This window comes from Bombina bombina, unplaced genomic scaffold (assembly GCF_027579735.1).
Source record: "Bombina bombina isolate aBomBom1 unplaced genomic scaffold, aBomBom1.pri scaffold_639, whole genome shotgun sequence".
NCBI lineage: Eukaryota > Metazoa > Chordata > Amphibia > Anura > Bombinatoridae > Bombina > Bombina bombina.
In genome coordinates, this window is record NW_026512308.1 from 199,487 (window position 1) to 226,886 (window position 27,400).

Below are 27,400 nucleotides of genomic sequence, written 5' to 3' on the forward strand. Positions count from 1 at the left end.
AGATGGAATCTGGCAAATGGAATTATGTCTATGCTGGACACCATGAGACCAATCACCTCCATACACCGAGCCACAGAGGGCCTTAAGTAGGTCTGGAGGACAAGACAAGCGGAAGTTAACTTGTAACGTCTCTGGTCTGTAAGGATATCCTCATGGATATGGAGTCTATTATAGTACCCAGGAATTCCACCCTGGTACTGGGAATAAGAGAACTCTTTTCTAAGTTTATCTTCCATCCATGAGATCGTAGAAGAAACAGAAGAGATTGCAAATGGTCTTCTGCCAGAAAACAAGACGGTGCTGGAACCAGAATACCGTCCAAGTATGGAGCTACTGCTATATCTCTGGTTCTGGCCACTGCAAGCAGAGTCCCTAGAACCTTCGTAAAAACTCTTGGAGCAGTAGCTAGACCAAACGGAAGTGCTATAAAATGGAGGTGCAGGTCCAGGGACGCAAACCTTAGAAACTTGAAGTGTTCCCTGTGGATTGGAACGTGAAGGTAAGCATTGTTCAGATCTATAGTGGTCATGAACTGTCCTTCCTGAACTAATCGAAGGAAGAACCTTATCGTCTCCATCTTGAATCCCTCACGCACCCCAGAAATGCTTATCTCTTTTCTGGCTTGGAAGACAGGTTTAATAGGAGGAATCTGCCCCTGGGAGGATGAAACTTGAAACCTATCTTGTATCTCTGAGCGATGACCTCCAGGACCCATGGGTCCTGCACGTTCCCAAACCAAGCTTCTGAAAAGAGCAACAGTCTGCCCCCTACGTGATCCAGAACTGGATCAGGGGCTACCCCTAAATGTCGACTTTGTCTCGGAAGGCTTCTTGCTCTGCTTGGATTTATTACAGGACTGAGCCGGCTTCCAAGTGCTCTTGGATTGTTTGGGCTTTGCAGAGGGCTGCTGACGTTGGGATTTATCAGAACGAAAGGAAGGAAAATTAGGACCTTGTCCCTTAGGTTTGTTCTTCTTATTCTGCGGTAAAAAGGCACCTTTGCCTCCAGTAACCGTGCAGATAATTGAGTCCAGGCCTGGACCAAATAGAATCTTTCCCTTAAAGGGAAGGGAAAGAAGTCTAGACTTAGAAGTCATGTCTGCAGACCAGGACTTCAGCCAGAGTGCCCTACGGGCTTGAACAGAAAAACCTGAAGCCTTAGCATTCAGGCTAATAATTTGCATCACAAATAAAAGAATTGGCAACCCTTAAGGAAATAAAAGAATTAGCAACCCGTAAGGCCTTCTTTCCTGGTTCACGGCGAGGGGACCCTCCACCTTGATCAACTCAGGTAAGGAGTCGCACCAGTAGGTAGCCTGCTTCAGCAACCGCAGCAACAGCGGCTGCCGGTTGAAACAAATTTCCTGTATGTTGAAACATCTTTCTTAACAGAGTTTCTATCTTTTTTTTTTTTTTTTTTTTTTATTTATTGAGGTTCTTTTCAAGGCAAACAAATAGAAAGTGTCAATACACAATAACAAGAAGTATGTTTACAGGGTAAACTGCTAACAGATCAAATATAATTAAACAAGTTGCACTTCAATATGAACGGTTTTTGCCTCTGACGATACACCCACTGTATGTTTTAAGCGGCCACTCTTGGACCACACAAAGTTATAAGAAACCTAATATATAGTGGGTAACCTGACTGTAAAGAGGCCACTCTTGGACCCCAGATGAAGTACCTCTTTTTACTTTTAGTTCTCAGTGATAGCTTCTGATAAATGAAAACAAGCAAATGTGAGAGTTGTCCCTATGGTTTTGAAGAGAAAAAAAAAACTGTGTAGGGAACGGGGTTAAAAAAAAAGAAAAAAAAAAAAAAAACATTGGCATGAGGAGTTTGAATATATAGACTCTTTAAGCTCAAAGTAATGCAGCGGGCAGGAGTGAGCAGAGGTCATATGCTTAATAAACTATATCATTACACATATGACGGTAACATGAGATAGAAAACTATTGTTAAAATCAAAATATATACACTTCAGCTCAGGTTAGCAGCAGTTGAGTGCGAAAAATCTCATATACATGGAACATAGGAGCATGAAGCTCAGGGGGATCAACAGATTGCCTTTCTTATGTTATGAAATTGATGTTAAAATACTCACATAAGTAAAGTAAGACCTGAACATGTAGGCATAAGATTTTTAAGGGTGTTATACACTCTGAGGTCACCTTAGAGTTAAATTGAAACCATAATCCTAATAGCAGGAGCTGGTCACTGTGTAAATAGGGAAGAAATAGCCAATTACATGGCATCAGTCTCATCTCAAAGAAACCTGAACAGAGGTACTGGTATGGTAAAGGATTGCTAAGTTAGGTGCTAAAATCTCAACTTAATAGTAAATACGTTATGCATGTATTGTCCAGATCCCCAGGGTGGGAGCTAGAGCATCTGACATCCGGAGGGGAGATGTGTCTGACCCACTGCCTCGGCCGCAGACAGCAGGACAGGAAAACAGGGGAAAAAATAGCTGGAATAAAACATAGATATACATGCGCACGATTACTTGTGGGTGCCAGGTAAAAAAACCTACTAGTAGAGTCAGCCTGAATACCCTAGGGGTAAATCATCTAGCTTACCTTCACAGAAAAGTAATTTAAAGTGAGACGTGTAATAACCTAGTACCTCTGCTCATAATTCTCCAATGGTCCAAACACTTAAGTAACTGGCACAAAACATTTAGGGATAAGAATCCATTTGACAAATATCTCTTGCTTAGCAGATAGATAACATTTTATATTTACAAATATCAGAAGGCAATAGCTAAGTCTGGGGCTGGATCCCTGTCCTGTGACTCTCAATTTAGGAAACAGTTTTATTAAGTGCCTAGTATAATCGACCGTGCAAACCTATTAACTGGCAAAACAGACCATGGAGTAAATACAATTAATTAAACATTTTCCTTTGTGATCTATAGCGTATAATAAAGGTAACCAGAACCAACAGGGGCTATTTATAACAAGAAAAGGTTACAGCTAAAAGGTTATAGAATAAATCTACTGCGATAGGTACACTCTGAACCAATATAGGGAAATGTTTAAAATAATAGGGAGTACGGTATGCAAAGTCAAAGTCAAATGGGTTTAGTGACCCCTTGAGAGTATTTAGCCTACTCCATTGCGTTCACACAAGGTAAACTTCCAGCCATGCCTGTCGTCTATGGCTCGCAATATAGAGGGTCCTAGCTGACAGCAGGGCTGTTGATAGAGCAGAAGAGGATCGCTCCGTACACCCTCTGCTCCAGATGTCGCCGCCTCCAACATCCCGTGCAGAAAGGCAGTAGTCGGCAGTATGGTGCAGGGCAGCGTGGTCACGATGCACTGCTTGGACAGGACAGTTCCATAACTCTGTAAGTTTAAAGGTAGGCCTTGTTTGACACCCACTGCTCGGGACAGACTGCAGACTCCACTCTCGTATGCAGCAGGTTTCACAGCCTCCCGATTGAGAACCGAGGGAGACCAGCCCGTTGTACAGTATTTGTGAGTCTCCAATGCGGTCCCATGTTCCTCCATACTTCCACCCTTCTTACTATCAGAATTAGTCAGCCCCAGCAAAAGGCAATCTTCTCTGCATATTACATGCCCAGAATCCAAATCGCTCCCCTGCACCCCCTGCGCTTGTATAGGTTTCAGCTGAAATGACTGTGAGAGCGGAGTCCCTGGTATTGTGAAACGCTGCTTGTAGCGACTGATCAAAGGCGGCTTGATAATGTTCCAACAGACAGCTCAGTTCCTTTAGTATATATTGGGCAGTCTCCATCATAGGCTTTGGCAGTTTCTCTCATGTAAATAGCTGCAGTATAAGTAAAATAACTCCTTTCTTACCCCGATAGTCAGAGTTTCTATCTTATTATCCATGGGCTCTTTCCTCAAGCGGGATAGTAGTGCGTTTAGCCAGCGTGGAGATACTGCCACCCACCTTGGGATGGAACCCCACAACTCCAATTGAGAGTCCGGGATCGGGAATCATTTTTAAAGGAAGACTAAGGGGAAAAGGAAGAAACAATCCTTTCCCATTCATTCCTAATAATGCTTGCCATCTTTACATGAACCGGGAAAGTTTGTGGTACAACCCTGTCCTTGGAGACCTTATCTAATTTAGGAATCAAAGGTTCCTCAGGCAATTTGGGCTCTGGAACCTCCAACGTAGCCAAAACTTCCTTCAAAAGAAAGTCTGGTTCCTCCACAGCTGGAGGTTTAGAGGCAGCAGACTCCGACCAAGAAAAAGCGCCCTCTGAAGTATCAGAGGAGCCTTCATCATCGGATAATCTCGTATCAGATAAATCCAACAAACTAGTTGATGACCCCTGGGAAGGATAGCAATATTTGACCTTTCGCTTGCGCTTAGCAGGGCGAGGTAAAGAACTAAAGGCTGCAGACACCACCGTTTGTAACTGCGCAGTAAAGTCTGGCGGTAAAAGGCCCCCTCCAGATGAAGGATTCGGAGTGCTACGGGAAGCTGCATGTGTATTAGGAGATGACAGTAAGGTGCGCACCTCATGGGACCGCTTCTTCTCCGGTAACCAGCACGGTCAGGAAAGAGAAAATATAGTGTGATCACACCCGGTCACATGGTGCGCACTGCAGGACCGTCCCTGCTATAGGAGCAAAAAAAGTGTACCAAGCCTTTCAAGCTGTGCAGCTCAAAAAACGAAAGTAAAAACCTGTACGTTCCAACATCTGCTCAAAAACACGTCGAAGCATAATCAAATAAATGTATGTGATTAAATCCCACTGTTCAATAATCCCCCTCAGGAAATATTAACCCTAGATTCCAAACAGATAAAAGGAGTTGCACTGTGACCCTGTCTTCTGGCGTTATCATATGTGTAAAAAATTAAACGATCTTAAAGGAATCCATGCCGTGAAACAGAAACACAGCCTCTCAAGTGTGACAGTCTTGTAGCATCTCTCCTGACATGGACTTGAGTGAAGGAAGCAGGCAGTGAAACTCGTCAACACTGATTGCTTAGGAGCTGTTAATACAAGACTGGCTGGGTTCGCAGAAAGACTCTCCCTGCATCTCCAGTCTCTAACTTTCATCAAAGCTCTCACTGAGAGACTGACAAGGCTACTCAAAACTCCAGTCCCATTTCAAAGGGTAGAAACCCTTCATAAGGAACTACTCCGAATCTTCTGACATTTCTCTGCCAACCTCCTGTAATGAAAGGCAAAGAATGACTGGGATATGAGAGAAGTAGGGGAGTATTTAAGCCTTTGGCTGGAGTGTCTCTGCCTCCTCCTGGTGGCCAGGTTCAGTATTTCCCAATAGGAAGGAATGATGCTGTGGACTCTCCTCATATTAAGAAGGAAAGATAAGAAAAAAACTCAGACTTTTTTTCTTTCTGTATTGTAGCATCCCATCGCTCCCTCTCCCTTCAAAACTTATTTACATAGCGTAGGGTACCGCCCCTCCACCACCCACCCGACCTCCCACTGAAGATCATTACAGACAGTAACACAGACCATGTCACTGTCTGTAACAACCTTGAAATCTATCTTCATATGGTAAAGGAGCAATGATTGTGCTCCGATACCATATGAAGGCCGATGCTGGAAGCCATAAACAGTAAGTTTTGGCTGTCACTTGACTTCCAGCATTATGTATGTAGATCTACATTATGCAGTATGATGGGCTATGTGTCGCATGACTTAGATCTACATCCATTTGGCCGAAAGGAGTTAATGGTCTTTTAAAAAGGGAGACTAATATACATTTCATGCACCTCCCTCTAATCACGGGTGCTGTCATTATGGAACCTACATTATACTGCAGGTATCTGAAGGAGAGTTGCTCCACATGTGCAAATAGATCAACATTGGAGTGTATTGAAAGCTAGATTTAAACATTGCAGCAACCATGACTATAGGGAGGTAAGCAATAACCTTAATACTGTGCTTATAAAATGTATTTAGTGTTTAATGTTCCTTTAATCAGAATTATATCTGCATCTACCCATGGAAATAAAATTGATGTCCTTACCTTCAGACAAGTTTTCACCTCTTCATCTGTCATCACCTCACTACAACCAAATACAAGGGCTCCTTCTTCACTAACCATCTCCATGTTACACAGGAAGTCCCATTTTTCCTGAACAAGCACTCTCTCCTCTGATACTGCTCCTGAGAATACACAGCAGAATTTCAATATATAAATCCAACAGAACATAGTAGTCTTAAAACATAAACATATAAAATAGAGTATTTGTATAGATATTTAATAATGCTTTCCAAAAAGGAGTTATCAAGAACCTTGAACAAGTTGCTATTAAAACATGTCTGCTACATCAAATTGAACCCAATTGACTTGTTTATAAGAACAACTAGAGATGGGCATTAATGTACTTAATCACCATTAAAGCAATTGACAAAAAGTACTGTAAATAGAGACTAAACCCTATTATCCGTGTGCCTCTATATATTAAAAGAAAGCCACATATATCTCTACAAGCATTCCAGACCTTACACCAGAAGAAGCATGTTATGGTGCTAGAAGGAGCCTGCTAACTTTTTATTTGCTTTTCTCATGCTATAAAACATGTTTTTCAGACAGACCTTGCAGTGCAGCCTCTTTTAGTGTGACCATACGGATGTCTGCTGTTTCATTGCAGTTCTGAGGATGTGGCTCAGTGAATCCATACATGTGCAAGAGCTGCCAGTTAGCCATCTGCCCATAAGTGTTAAACACTTCTTGACCAGCATGTATGGGGCTAATAGAGATCATCCGGAGGCATTCCTAGAGAAATAAAATAAGTAACCAAAATGAATAATATTGCAAATGACTGCATTTAAAAAACAGGCAAATATATACAAATTATTAGTTCTATCTCTGTAATGAATGTATATGTTGCATGGCTTCCAGCATTTTGCCTTCCAGCACCTTTTCACAGAAGCAAAAAGTGACCACCTACAGGTGTAAACTCCAAACGTGCATTGTGCTGTGCAATATGATTGAGCAGGTCGGCCACAGGAACCATCATTGGTGGGAACACTTCCTTCCCCGTATCCTCCTCCTCTTCTTCCATCGGCTCCTGAAAACTTTAAGACAGCAAAGAAAAAAAAAGTCTTATAACAATGTAATATAATTACTAACACTAACTTATCATTTTGTCTAACTGGCCCTTCCAGTAAAATGTTATCATCCAGTAACCAGCTCTTTGGGGGTTATTTTTTATAATACATCAATCTATAGATGTAAGGGTTATGACCAGTGTTCCCACTAAGGCCAGTTTTGTGTGTGGCCCAGCAGTGAAACAGTTAATAAGGGAACCACAGCTTGCAGTCTGCATTGTCTAGTGTTTGCTAATTGCTCCAATTAACTGTTTAACTGCTAGGCCACACACACAAAACTGGCCTTAGAGGGAACACTGGTTATAACTTTCTCGAACTACCTATTGAGAATATTTAGGACAGATCCAAGTGTGTTTTAAAGTTATGGTAAACTCTACCCTTTGTATAAACAGATCCCGAATGTCAGTGATATTTTAGATGGAGTTGAATTCATCAGTTGTAAAGAAGATGCAATATAAATTACTTTTTAATATAGTGATGAAATTCAAATACCCCATGCTCCAGTTGCGCACTTCAAGTGTCTTTTTTTTGTTGTTGTTGGCGAGCTAACGGTCTAAAATATTCTCCAATCGGCGCTGTGGCCCTTAAGCTCACAAAAAAACTTTTGAAGTGGGCGGCCGGAGTACAGGTTATTTAATTTCATATCTACATTAAAAAGTAAGTTATAGCACATCTTCATTACAACTGATTAATTAAAATCCATCTAAAATAATGTTAAAATTCCAGATCTGTTTAGACAAAGGGGAGAGTTAACCATCACTTTAAGGCTACACTTTTTCATATGGATGTGTCTACCATGAACACCATTCTTACCATAACTGATGAGAAATTAAAGGTGCTCAGAAATTACTTCTTTTTTTGCTAGATCCCACAAGAATCCTGTATTGCAAACAAGGACCAAACAAAACGGTCTGAAATGTTATGTTTGAACAAACTGGGTTTACTGTAGGAATGTTTATTTAGATATTAGTGAATACATATTCCTGAGGAAACAAGATCTCAATAGAGTCGGAAGGGGGTGTGGTGTTTAGGCATCTACACATATGTTGTCATAGAGATTTGCTTGGTGCATATAACGCTGGTATTGTGTGAAAAAGAACGAGCCTGAAGAAACAGCAGATATATGGCTGTTAAATACGTTGCTATATTTTGCTAACATTTTTATTGAGACATTATATATATTGTAATGCATATTACTATGTGTTAAGAATGAGATCTGTTGAAAGCTATTTATTTCAGTTATTCTAGTACAAACAGGTTAGAAATAAAAATTATTTGTGTTACAAAAGATAACATAATTTATGCTTACCTGATAAATTCCTTTCTTCTGTAGTGTGATCAGTCCACGGGTCATCATTACTTGTGGGATATTAACTGCTCCCCTACAGGAAGTGCAAGAGGATTCACCCAGCAGAGTTGCTATATAGCTCCTCCCCTCTACGTCACCTCCAGTCATTCGACCAAGGACCAACGAGAAAGGAGAAGCCAAGGGTGTAGTGGTGACTGGAGTATAATTTAAAAAATATTTACCTGCCTTAAAAAACAGGGCGGGCCGTGGACTGATCACACTACAGAAGAAAGGAATTTATCAGGTAAGCATAAAACAGAATTTATGTTTACCTGATAAATTACTTTCTCCAACGGTGTGTCCGGTCCACGGCGTCATCCTTACTTGTGGGATATTCTCTTCCCCAACAGGAAATGGCAAAGAGCCCAGCAAAGCTGGTCACATGATCCCTCCTAGGCTCCGCCTACCCCAGTCATTCGACCGACGTTAAGGAGGAATATTTGCATAGGAGAAACCATATGGTACTGTGGTGACTGTAGTTAAAGAAAATAAATTATCAGACCTGATTAAAAAAACCAGGGCGGGCCGTGGACCGGACACACCGTTGGAGAAAGTAATTTATCAGGTAAACATAAATTCTGTTTTCTCCAACATAGGTGTGTCCGGTCCACGGCGTCATCCTTACTTGTGGGAACCAATACCAAAGCTCTAGGACACGGATGAAGGGAGGGAGCAAATCAGGTCACCTAAATGGAAGGCACCACGGCTTGCAAAACCTTTCTCCCAAAAATAGCCTCAGAAGAAGCAAAAGTATCAAACTTGTAAAATTTGGTAAAAGTGTGCAGTGAAGACCAAGTCGCTGCCCTACATATCTGATCAACAGAAGCCTCGTTCTTGAAGGCCCATGTGGAAGCCACAGCCCTAGTGGAATGAGCTGTGATTCTTTCGGGAGGCTGCCGTCCGGCAGTCTCGTAAGCCAATCTGATGATGCTTTTAATCCAAAAAGAGAGAGAGGTAGAAGTTGCTTTTTGACCTCTCCTTTTACCAGAATAAACAACAAACAAGGAAGATGTTTGTCTAAAATCCTTTGTAGCATCTAAATAGAATTTTAGAGCGCGAACAACATCCAAATTGTGCAACAAACGTTCCTTCTTTGAAACTGGTTTCGGACACAGAGAAGGTACGATAATCACCTGGTTAATGTTTTTGTTAGAAACAACTTTTGGAAGAAAACCAGGTTTAGTACGTAAAACCACCTTATCTGCATGGAACACCAGATAAGGAGGAGAACACTGCAGAGCAGATAATTCTGAAACTCTTCTAGCAGAAGAAATTGCAACTAAAAACAAAACTTTCCAAGATAATAACTTAATATCAACGGAATGCAAGGGTTCAAACGGAACCCCCTGAAGAACTGAAAGAACTAAATTGAGACTCCAAGGAGGAGTCAAAGGTTTGTAAACAGGCTTAATTCTAACCAGAGCCTGAACAAAGGCTTGAACATCTGGCACAGCGGCCAGCTTTTTGTGAAGTAACACAGACAAGGCAGAAATCTGTCCCTTCAGGGAACTTGCAGATAATCCTTTTTCCAATCCTTCTTGAAGGAAGGATAGAATCCTAGGAATCTTAACCTTGTCCCAAGGGAATCCTTTAGATTCACATCAACAGATATATTTTTTCCAAATTTTGTGGTAAATCTTTCTAGTTACAGGCTTTCTGGCCTGAACAAGAGTATCGATAACAGAATCTGAGAATCCTCGCTTCGATAAGATCAAGCGTTCAATCCCCAAGCAGTCAGCTGGAGTGAAACCAGATTCGGATGTTCGAACGGACCCTGAACAAGAAGGTCTCGTCTCAAAGGTAGCTTCCAAGGAGGAGCCGATGACATATTCACCAGATCTGCGTACCAAGTCCTGCGTGGCCACGCAGGAGCTATCAAGATCACCGACGCCCTCTCCTGATTGATCCTGGCTACCAGCCTGGGGATGAGAGGAAACGGCGGGAACACATAAGCTAGTTTGAAGGTCCAAGGTGCTACTAGTGCATCCACTAGAGCCGCCTTGGGATCCCTGGATCTGGACCCGTAGCAAGGAACTTTGAAGTTCTGACGAGAGGCCATCAGATCCATGTCTGGAATGCCCCACAGCTGAGTGACTTGGGCAAAGATTTCCGGATGGAGTTCCCACTCCCCCGGATGCAATGTCTGACGACTCAGAAAATCCGCTTCCCAATTTTCCACTCCTGGGATGTGGATAGCAGACAGGTGGCAGGAGTGAGACTCCGCCCATAGAATGATTTTGGTCACTTCTTCCATCGCCAGGGAACTCCTTGTTCCCCCCTGATGGTTGATGTACGCAACAGTTGTCATGTTGTCTGATTGAAACCGTATGAACTTGGCCCTCGCTAGCTGAGGCCAAGCCTTGAGAGCATTGAATATCGCTCTCAGTTCCAGAATATTTATCGGTAGAAGAGATTCTTCCCGAGACCAAAGACCCTGAGCTTTCAGGGATCCCCAGACCGCGCCCCAGCCCATCAGACTGGCGTCGGTCGTGACAATGACCCACTCTGGTCTGCGGAATGTCATCCCTCGTGACAGGTTGTCCAGGGACAGCCACCAACGGAGTGAGTCTCTGGTCCTCTGATTTACTTGTATCTTCGGAGACAAGTCTGTATAGTCCCCATTCCACTGACTGAGCATGCACAGTTGTAATGGTCTTAGATGAATGCGTGCAAAAGGAACTATGTCCATTGCCGCTACCATCAACCCGATCACTTCCATGCACTGAGCTATGGAAGGAAGAGGAACGGAATGGAGTATCCGACAAGAGTCTAGAAGTTTTGTTTTTCTGGCCTCTGTCAGAAAAATCCTCATTTCTAAGGAGTCTATTATTGTTCCCAAGAAGGGAACCCTTGTTGACGGAGATAGAGAACTCTTTTCCACGTTCACTTTCCATCCGTGAGATCTGAGAAAGGCCAGGACAATGTCCGTGTGAGCCTTTGCTTGAGGAAGGGACGACGCTTGAATCAGAATGTCGTCCAAGTAAGGTACTACAGCAATGCCCCTTGGTCTTAGCACAGCTAGAAGGGACCCTAGTACCTTTGTGAAAATCCTTGGAGCAGTGGCTAATCCGAAAGGAAGCGCCACGAACTGGTAATGTTTGTCCAGGAATGCGAACCTCAGGAACCGATGATGTTCCTTGTGGATAGGAATATGTAGATACGCATCCTTTAAATCCACCGTGGTCATGAATTGACCTTCCTGGATGGAAGGAAGAATAGTTCGAATGGTTTCCATCTTGAACGATGGAACCTTGAGAAACTTGTTTAAGATCTTGAGATCTAAGATTGGTCTGAACGTTCCCTCTTTTTTGGGAACTATAAACAGATTGGAGTAGAACCCCATCCCTTGTTCTCTTAATGGAACGGGATGAATCACTCCCATTTTTAACAGGTCTTCTACACAATGTAAGAATGCCTGTCTTTTTATGTGGTCTGAAGACAACTGAGACCTGTGGAACCTCCCCCTTGGGGGAAGTCCCTTGAATTCCAGAAGATAACCTTGGGAGACTATTTCTAGCGCCCAAGGATCCAGAACATCTCTTGCCCAAGCCTGAGCGAAGAGAGAGAGTCTGCCCCCCACCAGATCCGGTCCCGGATCGGGGGCCAACATTTCATGCTCTCTTGGTAGCAGTGGCAGGTTTCTTGGCCTGCTTTCCCTTGTTCCAGCCTTGCATTGGTCTCCAAGCTGGCTTGGCTTGAGAAGTATTACCCTCTTGCTTAGAGGACGGAGCACTTTGGGCTGGTCCGTTTCTACGAAAGGGACGAAAATTAGGTTTATTTTTTGCCTTGAAAGGCCGATCCTGAGGAAGGGCGTGGCCCTTACCCCCAGTGATATCCGAGATAATCTCTTTCAAGTCAGGGCCAAACAGCGTTTTCCCCTTGAAAGGAATGTTAAGTAGCTTGTTCTTGGAAGACGCATCAGCCGACCAAGATTTCAACCAAAGCGCTCTGCGCGCCACAATAGCAAACCCAGAATTCTTAGCCGCTAACCTAGCCAATTGCAAAGTGGCGTCTAGGGTGAAAGAATTAGCCAATTTGAGAGCATTGATTCTGTCCATAATCTCCTCATAAGGAGGAGAATCACTGTCGACCGCCTTTATCAGCTCATCGAACCAGAAACATGCGGCTGTAGCGACAGGGACAATGCATGAAATTGGTTGTAGAAGGTAACCCTGCTGAACAAACATCTTTTTAAGCAAACCTTCTAATTTTTTATCCATAGGATCTTTGAAAGCACAACTATCCTCTATGGGTATAGTGGTGCGTTTGTTTAAAGTGGAAACCGCTCCCTCGACCTTGGGGACTGTCTGCCATAAGTCCTTTCTGGGGTCGACCATAGGAAACAATTTTTTAAATATGGGGGGAGGGACGAAAGGAATACCGGGCCTTTCCCATTCTTTATTAACAATGTCCGCCACCCGCTTGGGTATAGGAAAAGCTTCTGGGAGCCCCGGCACCTCTAGGAACTTGTCCATTTTACATAGTTTCTCTGGGATGACCAACTTGTCACAATCATCCAGAGTGGATAATACCTTCCTTAAGCAGAATGCGGAGATGTTCCAACTTAAATTTAAATGCAATCACATCAGGTTCAGCTTGTTGAGAAATGTTCCCTGAATCAGTAATTTCTCCCTCAGACAAAACCTCCCTGGCCCCATCAGACTGAGTTAGGGGCCCTTCAGAAATATTAATATCAGCGTCGTCATGCTCTTCAGTATCTAAAACAGAGCAGTCGCGCTTACGCTGATAAGTGTTCATTTTGGCTAAAATGTTTTTGACAGAATTATCCATTACAGCCGTTAATTGTTGCATAGTAAGGAGTATTGGCGCGCTAGATGTACTAGGGGCCTCCTGAGTGGGCAAGACTCGTGTAGACGAAGGAGGGAATGATGCAGTACCATGCTTACTCCCCTCACTTGAGGAATCATCTTGGGCATCATTGTCATTGTCACATAAATCACATTTATTTAAATGAATAGGAATTCTGGCTTCCCCACATTCAGAACACAGTCTATCTGGTAGTTCAGACATGTTAAACAGGCATAAACTTGATAACAAGTACAAAAAACGTTTTAAAATAAAACCGTTACTGTCACTTTAAATTTTAAACTGAACACACTTTATTACTGCAAATGCGAAAAAACATGAAGGAATTGTTCAAAATTCACCAAATTTTCACCACAGTGTCTTAAAGCCTTAAAAGTATTGCACACCAAATTTGGAAGCTTTAACCCTTAAAATAACGGAACCGGAGCCGTTTTGAACTTTAACCCCTTTACAGTCCCTGGTATCTGCTTTGCTGAGACCCAACCAAGCCCCAAGGGGAATACGATACCAAATGACGCCTTCAGAAAGTCTTTTCTAAGTATCAGAGCTCCTCTCACATGCGACTGCATGCCATGCCTCTCAAAAACAAGTGCGCAACACCGGCGCGAAAATGAGGCTCTGCCTATGCTTTGGGAAAGCCCCTAAAGAATAAGGCGTCTAAAACAGTGCCTGCCGATATTATTATATCAAAATACCCAGATAAAATGATTCCTCAAGGCTAAATATGTGTTAATAATCAATCGATTTAGCCCAAAAAAAGTCTACAGTCTTAATAAGCCCTTTTTGAAGCCCTTATTTACAATCGTAATAAACATGGCTTACCGGATCCCAGAGGGAAAATGACAGCTTCCAGCATTACATCGTCTTGTTAGAATGTGTCATACCTCAAGCAGCAAGAGACTGCTCACTGTTCCCCCAACTGAAGTTAATTGCTCTCAACAGTCCTGTGTGGAACAGCCATGGATTTTAGTGACGGTTGCTAAAATTATTTTCCTCATACAAACAGAAATCTTCATCTCTTTTCTGTTTCTGAGTAAATAGTACATACCAGCACTATTTCAAAATAACAAACTCTTGATTGAATAATAAAAACTACAGTTAAACACTAAAAAACTCTAAGCCATCTCCGTGGAGATGTTGCCTGTACAACGGCAAAGAGAATGACTGGGGTAGGCGGAGCCTAGGAGGGATCATGTGACCAGCTTTGCTGGGCTCTTTGCCATTTCCTGTTGGGGAAGAGAATATCCCACAAGTAAGGATGACGCCGTGGACCGGACACACCTATGTTGGAGAAATTATGTTTTCTTCTGTTAAGTGTGATCAGTCCACGGGTCATCATTACTTGTGGGATACCAATACCAAAGCAAAAGTACACGGCTGACGGGAGGGATAGGCAGGCTCTTTATACAGAAGGAACCACTGCCTGAAGAACCTTTCTCCCAAAAATAGCCTCCGAGGAAGCAAAAGTGTCAAATTTGTAAAATTTGGAAAAAGTATGAAGCGAAGACCAAGTTGCAGCCTTGCAAATCTGTTCAACAGAGGCCTCATTCTTAAAGGCCCAAGTGGAAGCCACAGCTCTAGTGGAATGAGCTGTAATTCTTTCAGGAGGCTGCTGTCCAGCAGTCTCATAAGCTAAACGAATTATGCTACGAAGCCAAAAAGAGAGAGAGGTAGCAGAAGCTTTTTGACCTCTCCTCTGACCAGAGTAAACAACAAACAGGGAAGACGTTTGTCGAAAATCTTTAGTTGCCTGTAAATAAAATTTAAGGGCACGAACTACATCCAGATTGTGCAAAAGACGTTCCTTCCTCGAAGAAGGATTTGGGCACAAGGATGGAACAACAATCTCCTGATTGATATTCCTGTTAGTGACTACCTTAGGTAAGAACCCAGGCTTAGTACGCAGAACTACCTTATCCGAGTGAAAAATCAAATAAGGAGAATCACAATGTAAGGCTGATAACTCAGAGACTCTTCGAGCCGAGGAAATAGCCATTAAAAATAGAACTTTCCAAGATAACAACTTTATATCAATGGAATGAAGGGGTTCAAACGGAACACCCTGTAAAACGTTAAGAACAAGGTTTAAACTCCATGGTGGAGCCACAGCTTTAAACACAGGTTTAATCCTGGCCAAAGCCTGACAAAAAGCCTGAACGTCTGGAACTTCTGACAGACGCTTGTGTAACAGAATGGACAGAGCTGAGATCTGTCCCTTTAAGGAACTAGCGGATAACCCCTTTTCTAAACCTTCTTGTAGAAAAGACAATATCCTAGGAATCCTAACCTTACTCCAAGAGTAACCTTTGGATTCGCACCAATATAGGTATTTACGCCATATTTTATGGTAAATCTTTCTGGTGACAGGCTTCCTAGCCTGTATTAAGGTATCAATAACTGCCTCAGAAAAACCACGCTTTGATAAGATCAAGCGTTCAATTTCCAAGCAGTCAGCTTCAGAGAAGTTAGATTTTGATGTTTGAAAGGACCCTGAATCAGAAGGTCCTGTTTCAGAGGTAACGACCAAGGTGGACAGAATGACATGTCCACCAGATCTGTATACCAAGTCCTGCGTGGCCATGCAGGCGCTATTAGAATCACTGATGCTTTCTCCTGTTTGATTCTGGCAATCAATCGAGGAAGCATCGGGAAAGGTGGAAACACATAAGCCATCCTGAAGGTCCATGGTGCTGTCAAGGCATCTATCAGGACCGCTCCCGGATCCCTGGATCTGGACCCGTAGCGCGGAAGCTTGGCGTTCTGTCGAGACGCCATGAGCTCTATCTCTGGTTTGCCCCAACGTGGAAGTATTTGGGCAAAGACCTCTGGATGAAGTTCCCACTCCCCCGGATGAAAAGTCTGACGACTTAAGAAATCCGCCTCCCAGTTCTCCACTCCCGGGATGTGGATTGCAGACAGGTGGCAAGAGTGAGACTCTGCCCAGCGAATTATCTTCGATACTTCCATCATTGCTAGGGAGCTTCTTGTCCCTCCCTGATGGTTGATATAAGCTACAGTCGTGATGTTGTCCGACTGGAACCTGATGAACCCCCGAGTTGCTAACTGGGGCCAAGCCAGAAGAGCATTGAGGACTGCTCTCAATTCCAGAATGTTTATTGGAAGAAGACTCTCCTCCTGATTCCATAGTCCCTGAGCCTTCAGAGAATTCCAGACAGCGCCCCAACCTAGTAGGCTGGCGTCTGTTGTTACAATTGACCAGTCTGGCCTGCTGAATGGCATTCCCCTGGACAGATGTGGCCGATAAAGCCACCATAGAAGAGAATTTCTGGTCTCTTGAATGGAATGAAGGACACGGCATGCATTTTGAAGTTTTGTTAACCTGTCCTCTGTCAGGTAAATCTTCATTTCTACAGAATCTATCAGAGTCCCCAGGAAGGGAACTCTTGTGAGTGGAAAGAGAGAACTTTTCTCTTCGTTCACTTTCCATCCATGCGACCTTAGAAATGCCAGTACTATCTCTGTATGAGATTTGGCAGTTTGAAAGCTTGAAGCTTGTATCAGTATGTCGTCTAAGTACGAAGCTACTGAAATTCCTCGCGGTCTTAGTACCGCCAGAAGAGTGCCCAGAACCTTTGTGAAGATTCTTGGAGCCGTAGCCAGTCCGAATGGAAGAGCTACAAACTGGTAATGCCTGTCTAAAAAGGCAAACCTTAGATACCGGTAATGACTTCTGTGAATCGGTATGTGAAGGTAAGCATCCTTTAAATCCACTGTGGTCAAGTACTGACCCTCTTGGATCATGGGCAAAATTGTTCGAATAGTTTCCATCTTGAACGATGGAACTCTTAGGAATTTGTTTAGGATCTTTAAATCCAAGATTGGCCTGAAGGTTCCCTCTTTTTGGGAACTACAAACAGATTTGAGTAAAACCCTTGTCCTTGTTCCAACCGCGGAACTGGATGGATCACTCCCATTAATAAAAGATCTTGTACGCAGCGTAGAAACGCTTCCTTCTTTGTTAGGTTTGTTGACAACCTTGACAGATGAAATCTCCCTCTTGGGGGAGAGGATTTGAAGTCCAGAAGGTATCCCTGAGATATGATCTCTAACGCCCAGGGATCCTGAACATCTCTTGCCCAAGCCTGGGCGAAGAGGGAAAGTCTGCCCCCCACTAGATCCGGTCCCGGATCGGGGGCCCTCAATTCATGCTGTCTTAGGGGCAGCAGCAGGTTTTCTGGCCTGTTTGCCCCTGTTCCAGGACTGGTTAGGTTTCCAGCCTTGTCTGTAGCGAGCAACAGCTCCTTCCTGTTTTGGTGCAGAGGAAGTTGATGCTGCTCCTGCTTTGAAATTACGAAAGGAACGAAAATTGGACTGTCTAGCCTTGGCTTTGGCCTTGTCCTGAGGCAGGGCATGACCTTTACCTCCTGTAATGTCATCAATAATCTCTTTCAAGCCGGGCCCGAATAAGGTCTGCCCTTTGAAAGGAATATTAAGCAATTTAGATTTAGACGTAACATCAGCTGACCAGGATTTTAGCCACAGAGCTCTGCGTGCCTGAATGGCGAATCCTGAATTTTTAGCCGCAAGTTTAGTTAAATGTACTACGGCATCTGAAATAAATGAATTAGCTAACTTAAGGAATTTAAGTTTGTGTGTGATGTCATCTAGTGTGGATGATTGAAGTGTCTCTTCCAGAGACTCAAACCAAAATGCTGCTGCAGCCGTGACAGGCGCAATACATGCAAGAGGTTGCAATATAAACCCTTGTTGAACAAACATTTTCTTAAGGTAACCCTCTAATTTTTTATCCATTGGATCTGAAAAAGCACAGCTATCCTCCACTGGGATAGTGGTACGCTTAGCTAAAGTAGAAACTGCTCCCTCCACCTTAGGGACCATTTGCCATAAGTCCCGTGTGGCGGCGTCTATTGGAAACATTTTTCTGAATATAGGAGGGGGTGAGAAAGGCACACCGGGTCTATCCCACTCCTTAGTAACAATGTCAGTAAGTCTCTTAGGTATAGGAAAAACGTCAGTACTCGTCGGTACCGCAAAATATTTATCCAACCTACACATTTTTTCTGGGATTGCAACTGTGTTACAATCATTCAGAGCCGCTAATACCTCCCCTAGTAACACACGGAGGTTCTCAAGCTTAAAATTTAAAATTTGAAATGTCTGAGTCCAGTTTATTTGGATCAGAACCGTCACCCACAGAATGAAGCTCTCCGTCTTCACGTTCTGCAAACTGTGACGCAGTATCAGACATGGCCCTTGCATTATCAGCGCACTCTGTTCTCATCCCAGAGTGATCACGTTTACCTCTTAGTTCTGGTAGTTTAGCCAAAACTTCAGTCATAACAGTAGCCATATCTTGTAATGTGATTTGTAATGGCCGCCCAGATGCACTCGGCGCTACAATATCACGCACCTCCTGAGCGGGAGATGCAGGTACTGACACGTGAGGCGAGTTAGTCGGCATAACTCTCCCCTCGTTGTTTGGTGAAATATGTTCAATTTGTACAGATTGACTATTTTTTAAAGTAGCATCAATACATTTAGTACATAAATTTCTATTGGGCTCCACTTTGGCATTAACACATATAGCACAGAGATATTCCTCTGAATCAGACATGTTTAACACACTAGCAAATAAACAGCAACTTGGAAATACTTTTCAAAGTAATTTACAAATAATATGAAAACGAACTGTGCCTTTAAGAAGCACAGAAAATATTATAACAGATAAAATAATTAAGTTATAGCATCAATCTTTGTCAGAATATACAGTTTTAGCAAAGGATTGTTCCCCTCAGCAAATGATAACTAACCCAGGCAGCAGAAAAAAATACACAAATAAACGTTTTTTATATCACAGTCAATACAATCAGCACAGCTCTGCTGTGAATGATTACTTCCCTCAAAAAAGACTCTTGAGATCCCTGAACTCTGTAGAGATGAACCGGATCATGCAGGAAGAAAATGAACCTCTGACTGAGTTTTTCTGATGCATAGTGAAAGCACCAAAATGGCCCCTCCCCCACACACATAACAGTGAGAGGGATCAGTGAACTGCTCTAATTTAAATCAAAACTATTGCCAAGTGGAAAAAAAGTGCCCAAAACATTTTTTCACCCAGTACCTCAGAGAAAAAAACGTTTTTACATGCCAGCAAAAAAACGTTTTACCTCAATAATTAATTGTCATTTAAAACCTATTGCAAGTCCCTGCAAAATAGGTTAAGTCTATGTATACAGTTTAAAAGCCAGAGAAGTACCATTTCCCAGAAAACTGAAGTGTAAAATATACATACATGACAGCCTGATATCAGCTACATCTACTGCATTCAAGGCTGAGTTTACATTATAACGGTATGGCAGGATTTTCTCATCAATTCCATGTCAGAAAATAATAAACTGCTACATACCTCTTTGCAGATTAATCTGCCTGCTGTCCCCTGATCTGAAGTTTACCTCTCCTCAGATGGCCGAGAAACAGCAATATGATCTTAACTACTCCGGCTAAAATCATAGAAAAACTCAGGTAGATTCTTCTTCAAATTCTACCAGAGAAGGAATAACACACTCCGGTGCTATTATAAAATAACAAACTTTTGATTGAAGATATAAAAACTAAATATATCACCATAGTCCTATCACACATCCTATCTAGTCGTTGGGTGCAAGAGAATGACTGGAGGTGACGTAGAGGGGAGGAGCTATATAGCAACTCTGCTGGGTGAATCCTCTTGCACTTCCTGTAGGGGAGCAGTTAATATCCCACAAGTAATGATGACCCGTGGACTGATCACACTTAACAGAAGAAATAACCTTTATTATGTGTACCATTGTTTTTCTATAATAGGTTTTGATGTGTTTATGACCTATTGTGTTGCATAAGGTTCACTTTTATGATTTAGTCGTTAGCTTTCCTTTTTATTGCCTCAAAAAAAGGAAAAACATTTTTTTTTATTGGATCTAATCCTGATGCATGCATATTACAGACTACTAGCCTGCCAAGTAGTCACACCATCTGGAAGCTGCAGACCAGAGGTTCAGTTTTTTAGGGACACTGAAGAGCCAGCATACTCATTATAGCACCTAGAGGTGCTCCCCGTCCTAAGTTGAATTTAACAGCATTAAATAGTGATCTAGTTTATTATACAATTTTTTTAGAGTCTACTTTTCCCTTTAACACAAGAGTATTTTATTTTCTCACATACCATTATTCTAGGAGTTCCAATTCTAATTCATGTGAATAAACTTTGGTTTGCACGCAATTAAGAGATTAATATTCCCTGCTGTAGTACAATTTGCTGTGCCAGAGCAGGGGGCGGCATTGCACAAGAATCCTCTTGAGCAATGTTAAATGTTGTGTGAAGCAACATCGCAAGTGGCGATTACAGGCAGACAGGTTCGCCTGCAGGGATAGTAAATTGAATCCTAAGGAAATGTATATTGTTATATCAGTATAACGCTATGTCCTTCCTCACTGAGCAACTGTATTGTGTGGATCTTAATTGACAGCTTGAGGTTAACAAGTAACAGCTGTGAGAGATCAAGGGTGGAAAGGGCATATTGTTGCAGCAAATGTTCTTACACTATATCTGAAAGCTTTTTTTTTGAGGAAACACTGGACGTTTAACACATTATGGGCCAAATTACGAGTGGAACGCAAACGTTTGTGCCTGAGCATTAGGGGTATATCGTGAGGGTTTGCGCTCATCAGGCTTATCAATCATATTACGAGTTAAAAGTAAACGACATCGCGTGAAGGCAATCGCAATTTACACTAGAATCATTACTGTGACTTCAGAGCTCTGGTTAACGGTTTCGCGAAACATAAAAGTTGCACAAAACATATCAAAAATACATTGCACAAAAAAGTTATAAGGGCTCAAAGATAGGAGGTCTCATCTTTTAGGAGCCAGTTCAGCCCCACTTAATGTAAACAGGTTCTTTAGTGTCCTTTTAAAAAGGGAAATTTCTTCCACTGTTATATATACAGATTTGCAGTCACTTAAATATGAAAATACCTGTACTGTGTTATCAGAACATTTATTTATAGCAGCTATGGAGAGACCATTATTTTACTGTGCCGTTCGGACAGAGGGATTTCATTGGTGAAGCTGCATGTGCAGAAGAGAATATATTTCCTATGCTCACTAGTGTGAGGTTGAAGCACGTGAGCGGCCTTCTACCTTCCGTTTATCAATAAAAAGTATATACAATATCTTGTTTTCTTTCAGTTTTGTCCCTTCCACCTACACATTATGTAATTTGTATATATTAAAAGGGCATGAAAACTGTAACATCAAATGTTTAATTATGCATAGTTTAAAAACAAAAATCTTAAACTTGGAAGTGCACACTCCAGTTTTTACCATCCTAACCCTGCTACATATCTGTCCCTAATTGGTCTCAGCAGAGATAAAATAAAGGACTAAACAAAACAAAAAAACAATTTAAGTCTGCTGACAATTTCACTACAACAAGCCTGTCTCCTTTAAATAAGGCAAGTAATGAGTGGAGCAGCAAACAAGGTGTTAATGCAATAAGGTACATTCATCTAGATTCTAGTGTGTTAATTTACTAAAAGACTGCAGAAATGTCTTGTAATTACACAGGCCTAGATTTGGAGTTTGGCGGTAGATGGGCTGTTAACGCTCCGCGGGCTTTTTTCTGGCCGCAGCATAAAATTAACTCTGGTATCGAGAGTTCAAAAAAATGCTGCGTTAGGCTCCAAAAAAGGAGCGTAGAGCATTTTTACCGCAAATGCAACTCTCGATACCAGAGTTGCTTACGGACGCGGCCAGCCTCAAAAACGTGCTCGTGCACGATTCTCCCATAGGAAACAATGGGGCTGTTTGAGCTGTAAAAAAACCTAACACCTGCAAAAAAGCCGCGTTCAGCTCCTAACGCAGCCCCATTGTTTCCTATGGGGAAACACTTCCTACGTCTGCACCTAACACTCTAACATGTACCCCCAGTCTAAACACCCCTAACCTTACACTTATTAACCCCTAATCTGCCGCCCCCGCTATCGCTGACCCCTGCATATTATTTTTAACCCCTAATCTTCCGCTCCGTACACCGCCGCAACCTACGTTATCCCTATGTACCCCTAATCTGCTGCCCCTAACCCCGCCGACCCCTATATTATATTTATTAACCCCTAATCTGCCCCCCTCAACGTCGCCGACACCTGCCTACACTTATTAACCCCTAATCTGCCGAGCGGACCTGAGCGCTACTATAATAAAGTTATTAACCCCTAACCCGCCTCACTAACCCTATCATAAATAGTATTAACCCCTAATCTGCCCTCCCTAACATCGCCGACACCTAACTTCAATTATTAACCCCTAATCTGACGACCGGAGCTCATCGCTACTATAATAAATGGATTAACCCCTAAAGCTAAGTCTAACACTAACACCCCCCTAAGTTAAATATAATTTACATCTAACGAAATTAATTAACTCTTATTAAATAAATTATTCCTATTTAAAGCTAAATACTTACCTGTAAAATAAACCCTAATATAGCTACAATATAAATTATAATTACATTGTAGCTATTTTAGGATTAATATTTATTTTACAGGCAACTTTGTAATTATTTTAACCAGGTACAATAGCTATTAAATAGTTAAGAACTATTTAATAGTTACCTAGTTAAAATAATAACAAAATTACCTGTAAAATAAGTCCTAACCTAAGTTATAATTAAACCTAACACTACCCTATCAATAAATTAATTAAATAAAATACCTACAATTACCTACAATAAAACCTAACACTACACTATCAATAAATAAATTAAATACAATTTCTACAAATAACTACAATTACATAAACTAACTAAAGTACAAAAAATAAAAAAGAACTAAGTTACAAAAAATAAAAAAAATATCTACAAACATAAGAAAAATATTACAACAATTTTAAACTAATTACACCTACTCTAAGCCCCCTAATAAAATAACAATGACCCCCAAAATAAAAAAATGCCCTACCCTATTCTAAATTAATAAATGTAAAAGCTCTTTTACCTTACCAGCCCTGAACAGGGCCCTTTGCGGGGCATGCCCCAAGAAAATCAGCTCTTTTGCCTGTAAAAAAAAAACATACAATACCCCCCCCCCCCAACATTACAACCCACCACCCACATACCCCTAATCTAACCCAAACCCCCCTTAAATAAACCTAACACTAAGCGCCTGAAGATCTTCCTACCTTGTCTTCACCATCCAGGTATCACCGATCCGTCCTGGCATCCGGTGCTGAAGAGGTCCAGAAGAGGCTCCAAAGTCTTCCTCCTATCCGGCAAGAAGAGGACATCCGGACCGGCAAACATCTTCTCCAAGCGGCATCTTCGATCTTCTTCCATCCGGTGCGGAGCGGGTCCATCTTGAATCAGCCGACGCGGATCCATCCTCTTCTTCCGGCGTCTCCCGACGAATGACGGTTCCTTTAAGGGACGTCATCCAAGATGGCGTCCCTCGAATTCCGATTGGCTGATAGGATTCTATCAGCCAATCGGAATTAAGGTAGGAATATTCTGATTGGCTGATGGAATCAGCCAATCAGAATCAAGTTCAATCCGATTGGCTGATCCAATCAGCCAATCAGATTGAGCTCGCATTCTATTGGCTGATCGGAACAGCCAATAGAATGCAAGCTCAATCTGATTGGCTGATTGGATCAGCCAATCGGATTGAACTTGATTCTGATTGGCTGATTCCATCAGCCAATCAGAATATTCCTACCTTAATTCCGATTGGCTGATAGAATCCTATCAGCCAATCGGAATTAGAGGGACGCCATCTTGGATGACGTCCCTTAAAGGAACCGTCATTCGTCGGGAGACGCCGGAAGAAGAGGATGGATCCGCGTCGGCTGATTCAAGATGGACCCGCTCCGCACCGGATGGAAGATGATCGAAGATGCCGCTTGGAGAAGATGTTTGCCGGTCCGGATGTCCTCTTCTTGCCGGATAGGAGGAAGACTTTGGAGCCTCTTCTGGACCTCTTCAGCACCGGATGCCAGGACGGATCAGTGATACCTGGATGGTGAAGACAAGGTAGGAAGATCTTCAGGGGCTTAGTGTTAGGTTTATTTAAGGGGGGTTTGGGTTAGATTAGGGGTATGTGGGTGGTGGGTTGTAATGTTGGGGGGGGGGGGGGTATTGTATGTTTTTTTTTTACAGGCAAAAGAGCTGATTTTCTTGGGGCATGCCCCGCAAAGGGCCCTGTTCGGGGCTGGTAAGGTAAAAGAGCTTTTACATTTATTAATTTAGAATAGGGTAGGGAATTTTTTATTTTGGGGGTCTTTGTTATTTTATTAGGGGGCTTAGAGTAGGTGTAATTAGTTTAAAATTGTTGTAATATTTTTCTTATGTTTGTAAATATTTTTTTATTTTTTGTACTTTAGTTAGTTTATGTAATTGTAGTTATTTGTAGAAATTGTATTTAATTTATTTATTGATAGTGTAGTGTTAGGTTAATTGTAGGTATTTTATTTAATTAATTTATTGATAGGGTAGTGTTAGGTTTAATTATAACTTAGGTTAGGATTTATTTTACAGGTAATTTTGTTATTATTTTAACTAGGTAACTATTAAATAGTTCTTAACTATTTAATAGCTATTGTACCTGGTTAAAATAATTACCAAGTTGCCTGTAAAATAAATATTAATCCTAAAATAGCTACAATATAATTATAATTTATATTGTAGCTATATTAGGATGTATTTTACAGGTAAGTATTTAGCTTTAAATAGGAATAATTTATTTAATAAGAGTTAATTTATTTCGTTAGATTTAAATTATAATTAACTTAGGGGGGTGTTAGTGTTAGGGTTAGACTTAGCTTTAGGGGTTAATACATTTATTATAGTAGCGGTGAGCACCGGTCGTCAGATTAGGGGTTAATAATTGAAGTTAGGTGTCGGCGATGTTAGGGAGGGCAGATTAGGGGTTAATACTATTTATGATAGGGTTAGTGAGGCGGATTAGGGGTTAATAACCTTATTATAGTAGCGCTCAGGTCCGCTCGGCAGATTAGGGGTTAATAAGTGTAGGCAGGTGTCGGCGACGTTGTGGGGGGCAGATTAGGGGTTAATAAATATAATATAGGGGTCGGCGTGTTAGGGGCAGCAGATTAGGGGTACATAAGGATAATGTAGGTGGCGGCGCTTTGCGGTCGGCAGACTAGGGGTTAATTATTGTAGGTAGCTGGCGGCGACGTTGTGGGGGGCAGGTTAGGGGTTAATAAATATAATACAGGGGTCGGCGGGGTTAGGGGCAGCAGATTAGGGGTACATAAGTATAACGTAGGTGGCGGTCGGCAGATTAGGGGTTAAAAAATTTTAATCGAGTGGCGGTGATGTGGGGGGACCTCGGTTTAGGGGTACATAGGTAGTTTATGGGTGTTAGTGTACTTTAGGGTACAGTAGTTAAGAGCTTTATGAACCGGCGTTAGCCCAGAAAGCTCTTAACTCCTGCTATTTTCCGGCGGCTGGAGTTTTGTCGTTAGAATTCTAACGCTCACTTCAGAAACGACTCTAAATACCGGCGTTAGGAAGATCCCATTGAAAAGATAGGATACGCAATTGACGTAAGGGGATCTGCGGTATGGAAAAGTCGCGGCTGAAAAGTGAGCGTTAGACCCTATTTTGAGTGACTCCAAATACCGGCGGTAGCCTAAAACCAGTGTTAGGAGCCTCTAACGCTGGTTTTCACGGCTACCGCCGAACTTTAAATCTAGGCCACAGTGTTTTATGTCCATAACATTTAATTGTATCAGCTTTCAGAAGATTTTGTTTGATTCTTTGTCACATAATATTAGTATTGTAGGTCATTTCCAGGAGGTTGTTGTTTTACAAATTTTTATTTTGCTTTTTCAACTTCTACATAATTCACAGTATTTATTAATCCAATAAATTATATTCAGACATAAAATGTGAAATCGCTATTGTAGCCTATAAGAAGACAAAATAATTTAGGGGCTATAGTTTATACATTGTTTTGAGCAGGGAATAATATCAGTTTTGTTGTATATCTGCTGAAGTGCACATAAAGACAGTACTTGCACATAGCCTCAGTAAAATGTATATTTATCTATTTATAGAAGCTGACACAATACAGATGTAACAGAAGAAATAGAGCCTATTTTACTAGTTACCGAACTAGTAAGAAATTGCACTGAATAAGCAAGGACTTTTCTATATTTAAAGGGACAGTCTACTCCAAAATTGTTATTGTTTAAAAAAATAGATAATGCCTTTATTACCCATTCCCCAATTTTGCATAACCAACACGGTTATATTAATACACCTTTTAACTCTGTGATTACCTTGTATCTAAGCCTTTTCTGACAGCCCCCCTGATCACATGACTTTTTATTTATTATCTATTGACTTGCATTTTATCTAATTAGTGCAGTGTCTGCCACAAACCATGGGCGTTAGCACAATATTATCTATATGGCTCACATGAACTAGCACTCCCTGTTGTGAAAAGCTAATAAAAAAGACATGTAGAGGTTTAAAGATTATAAAGTATATTTATATAACAATGTTGGTTGTGCAAAGCTGGGGAATGAGTAGTAAAGGAGTTATCTATCTTTAAAAGTAAATTCTGGTGTAGACTGTCCCTTTAATAATCAATGGGCTAATAACACTTTGCTATGAAAAGCTACAATATTTCCCACTGCTTTATATATCACATATAGTCAACTTGCAAGACCACTAAATGATTACAAGCACATTCCATGACTATGCCCAACAGACATCTCACCTGTATGCCATAACGAAAGCCACCAATCTCTTATATAGGTCAAATGCGTGTTTCTCAGGACAAAACGTATCTGGGTGCTTCTTGATGAAGGGCAAGACTATGGAGTTATATTCCTTTTCCATGTTTTCCATGTCCCTTCTAACTGCTTCAGGCACTCCTGTGCCCTTCAGAAGTTGTGTTTGCTCAGCCTCTGACCTGTGATGAGACCAATCACAGGAAAAAATAAATCCATAAAAACAGTATCCTAAGATTACATTTCAAAATTCACAACTATCTGCCATTATATACACTTTGTGATGGACAACAGAATCATCACAGTTTTGTAGAATTCTAAAACTAGGTTGCTCAAATCCCACTCAAGGGTTACAGGATTGAGACCAGGTTGGAAAAACTC

General features: G+C 41.7%; 1 protein-coding gene across 1 annotated transcript in view; it reads right to left on the reverse strand.

Moving 5' to 3' along the window:
* LOC128644224 (N-lysine methyltransferase setd6-like) overlaps positions 1–27,400 on the reverse strand; it is a gene marked incomplete at its 5' end in the record, with an annotated part of 70,007 nt that overhangs the window by 17,997 nt on the left and 24,610 nt on the right. Inside the window, 4 exon segments of the mRNA XM_053696917.1 lie at positions 5,983–6,122; positions 6,555–6,735; positions 6,911–7,037; positions 27,007–27,201. Coding sequence (XP_053552892.1) covers positions 5,983–6,122; positions 6,555–6,735; positions 6,911–7,037; positions 27,007–27,201 — 643 coding nt within the window.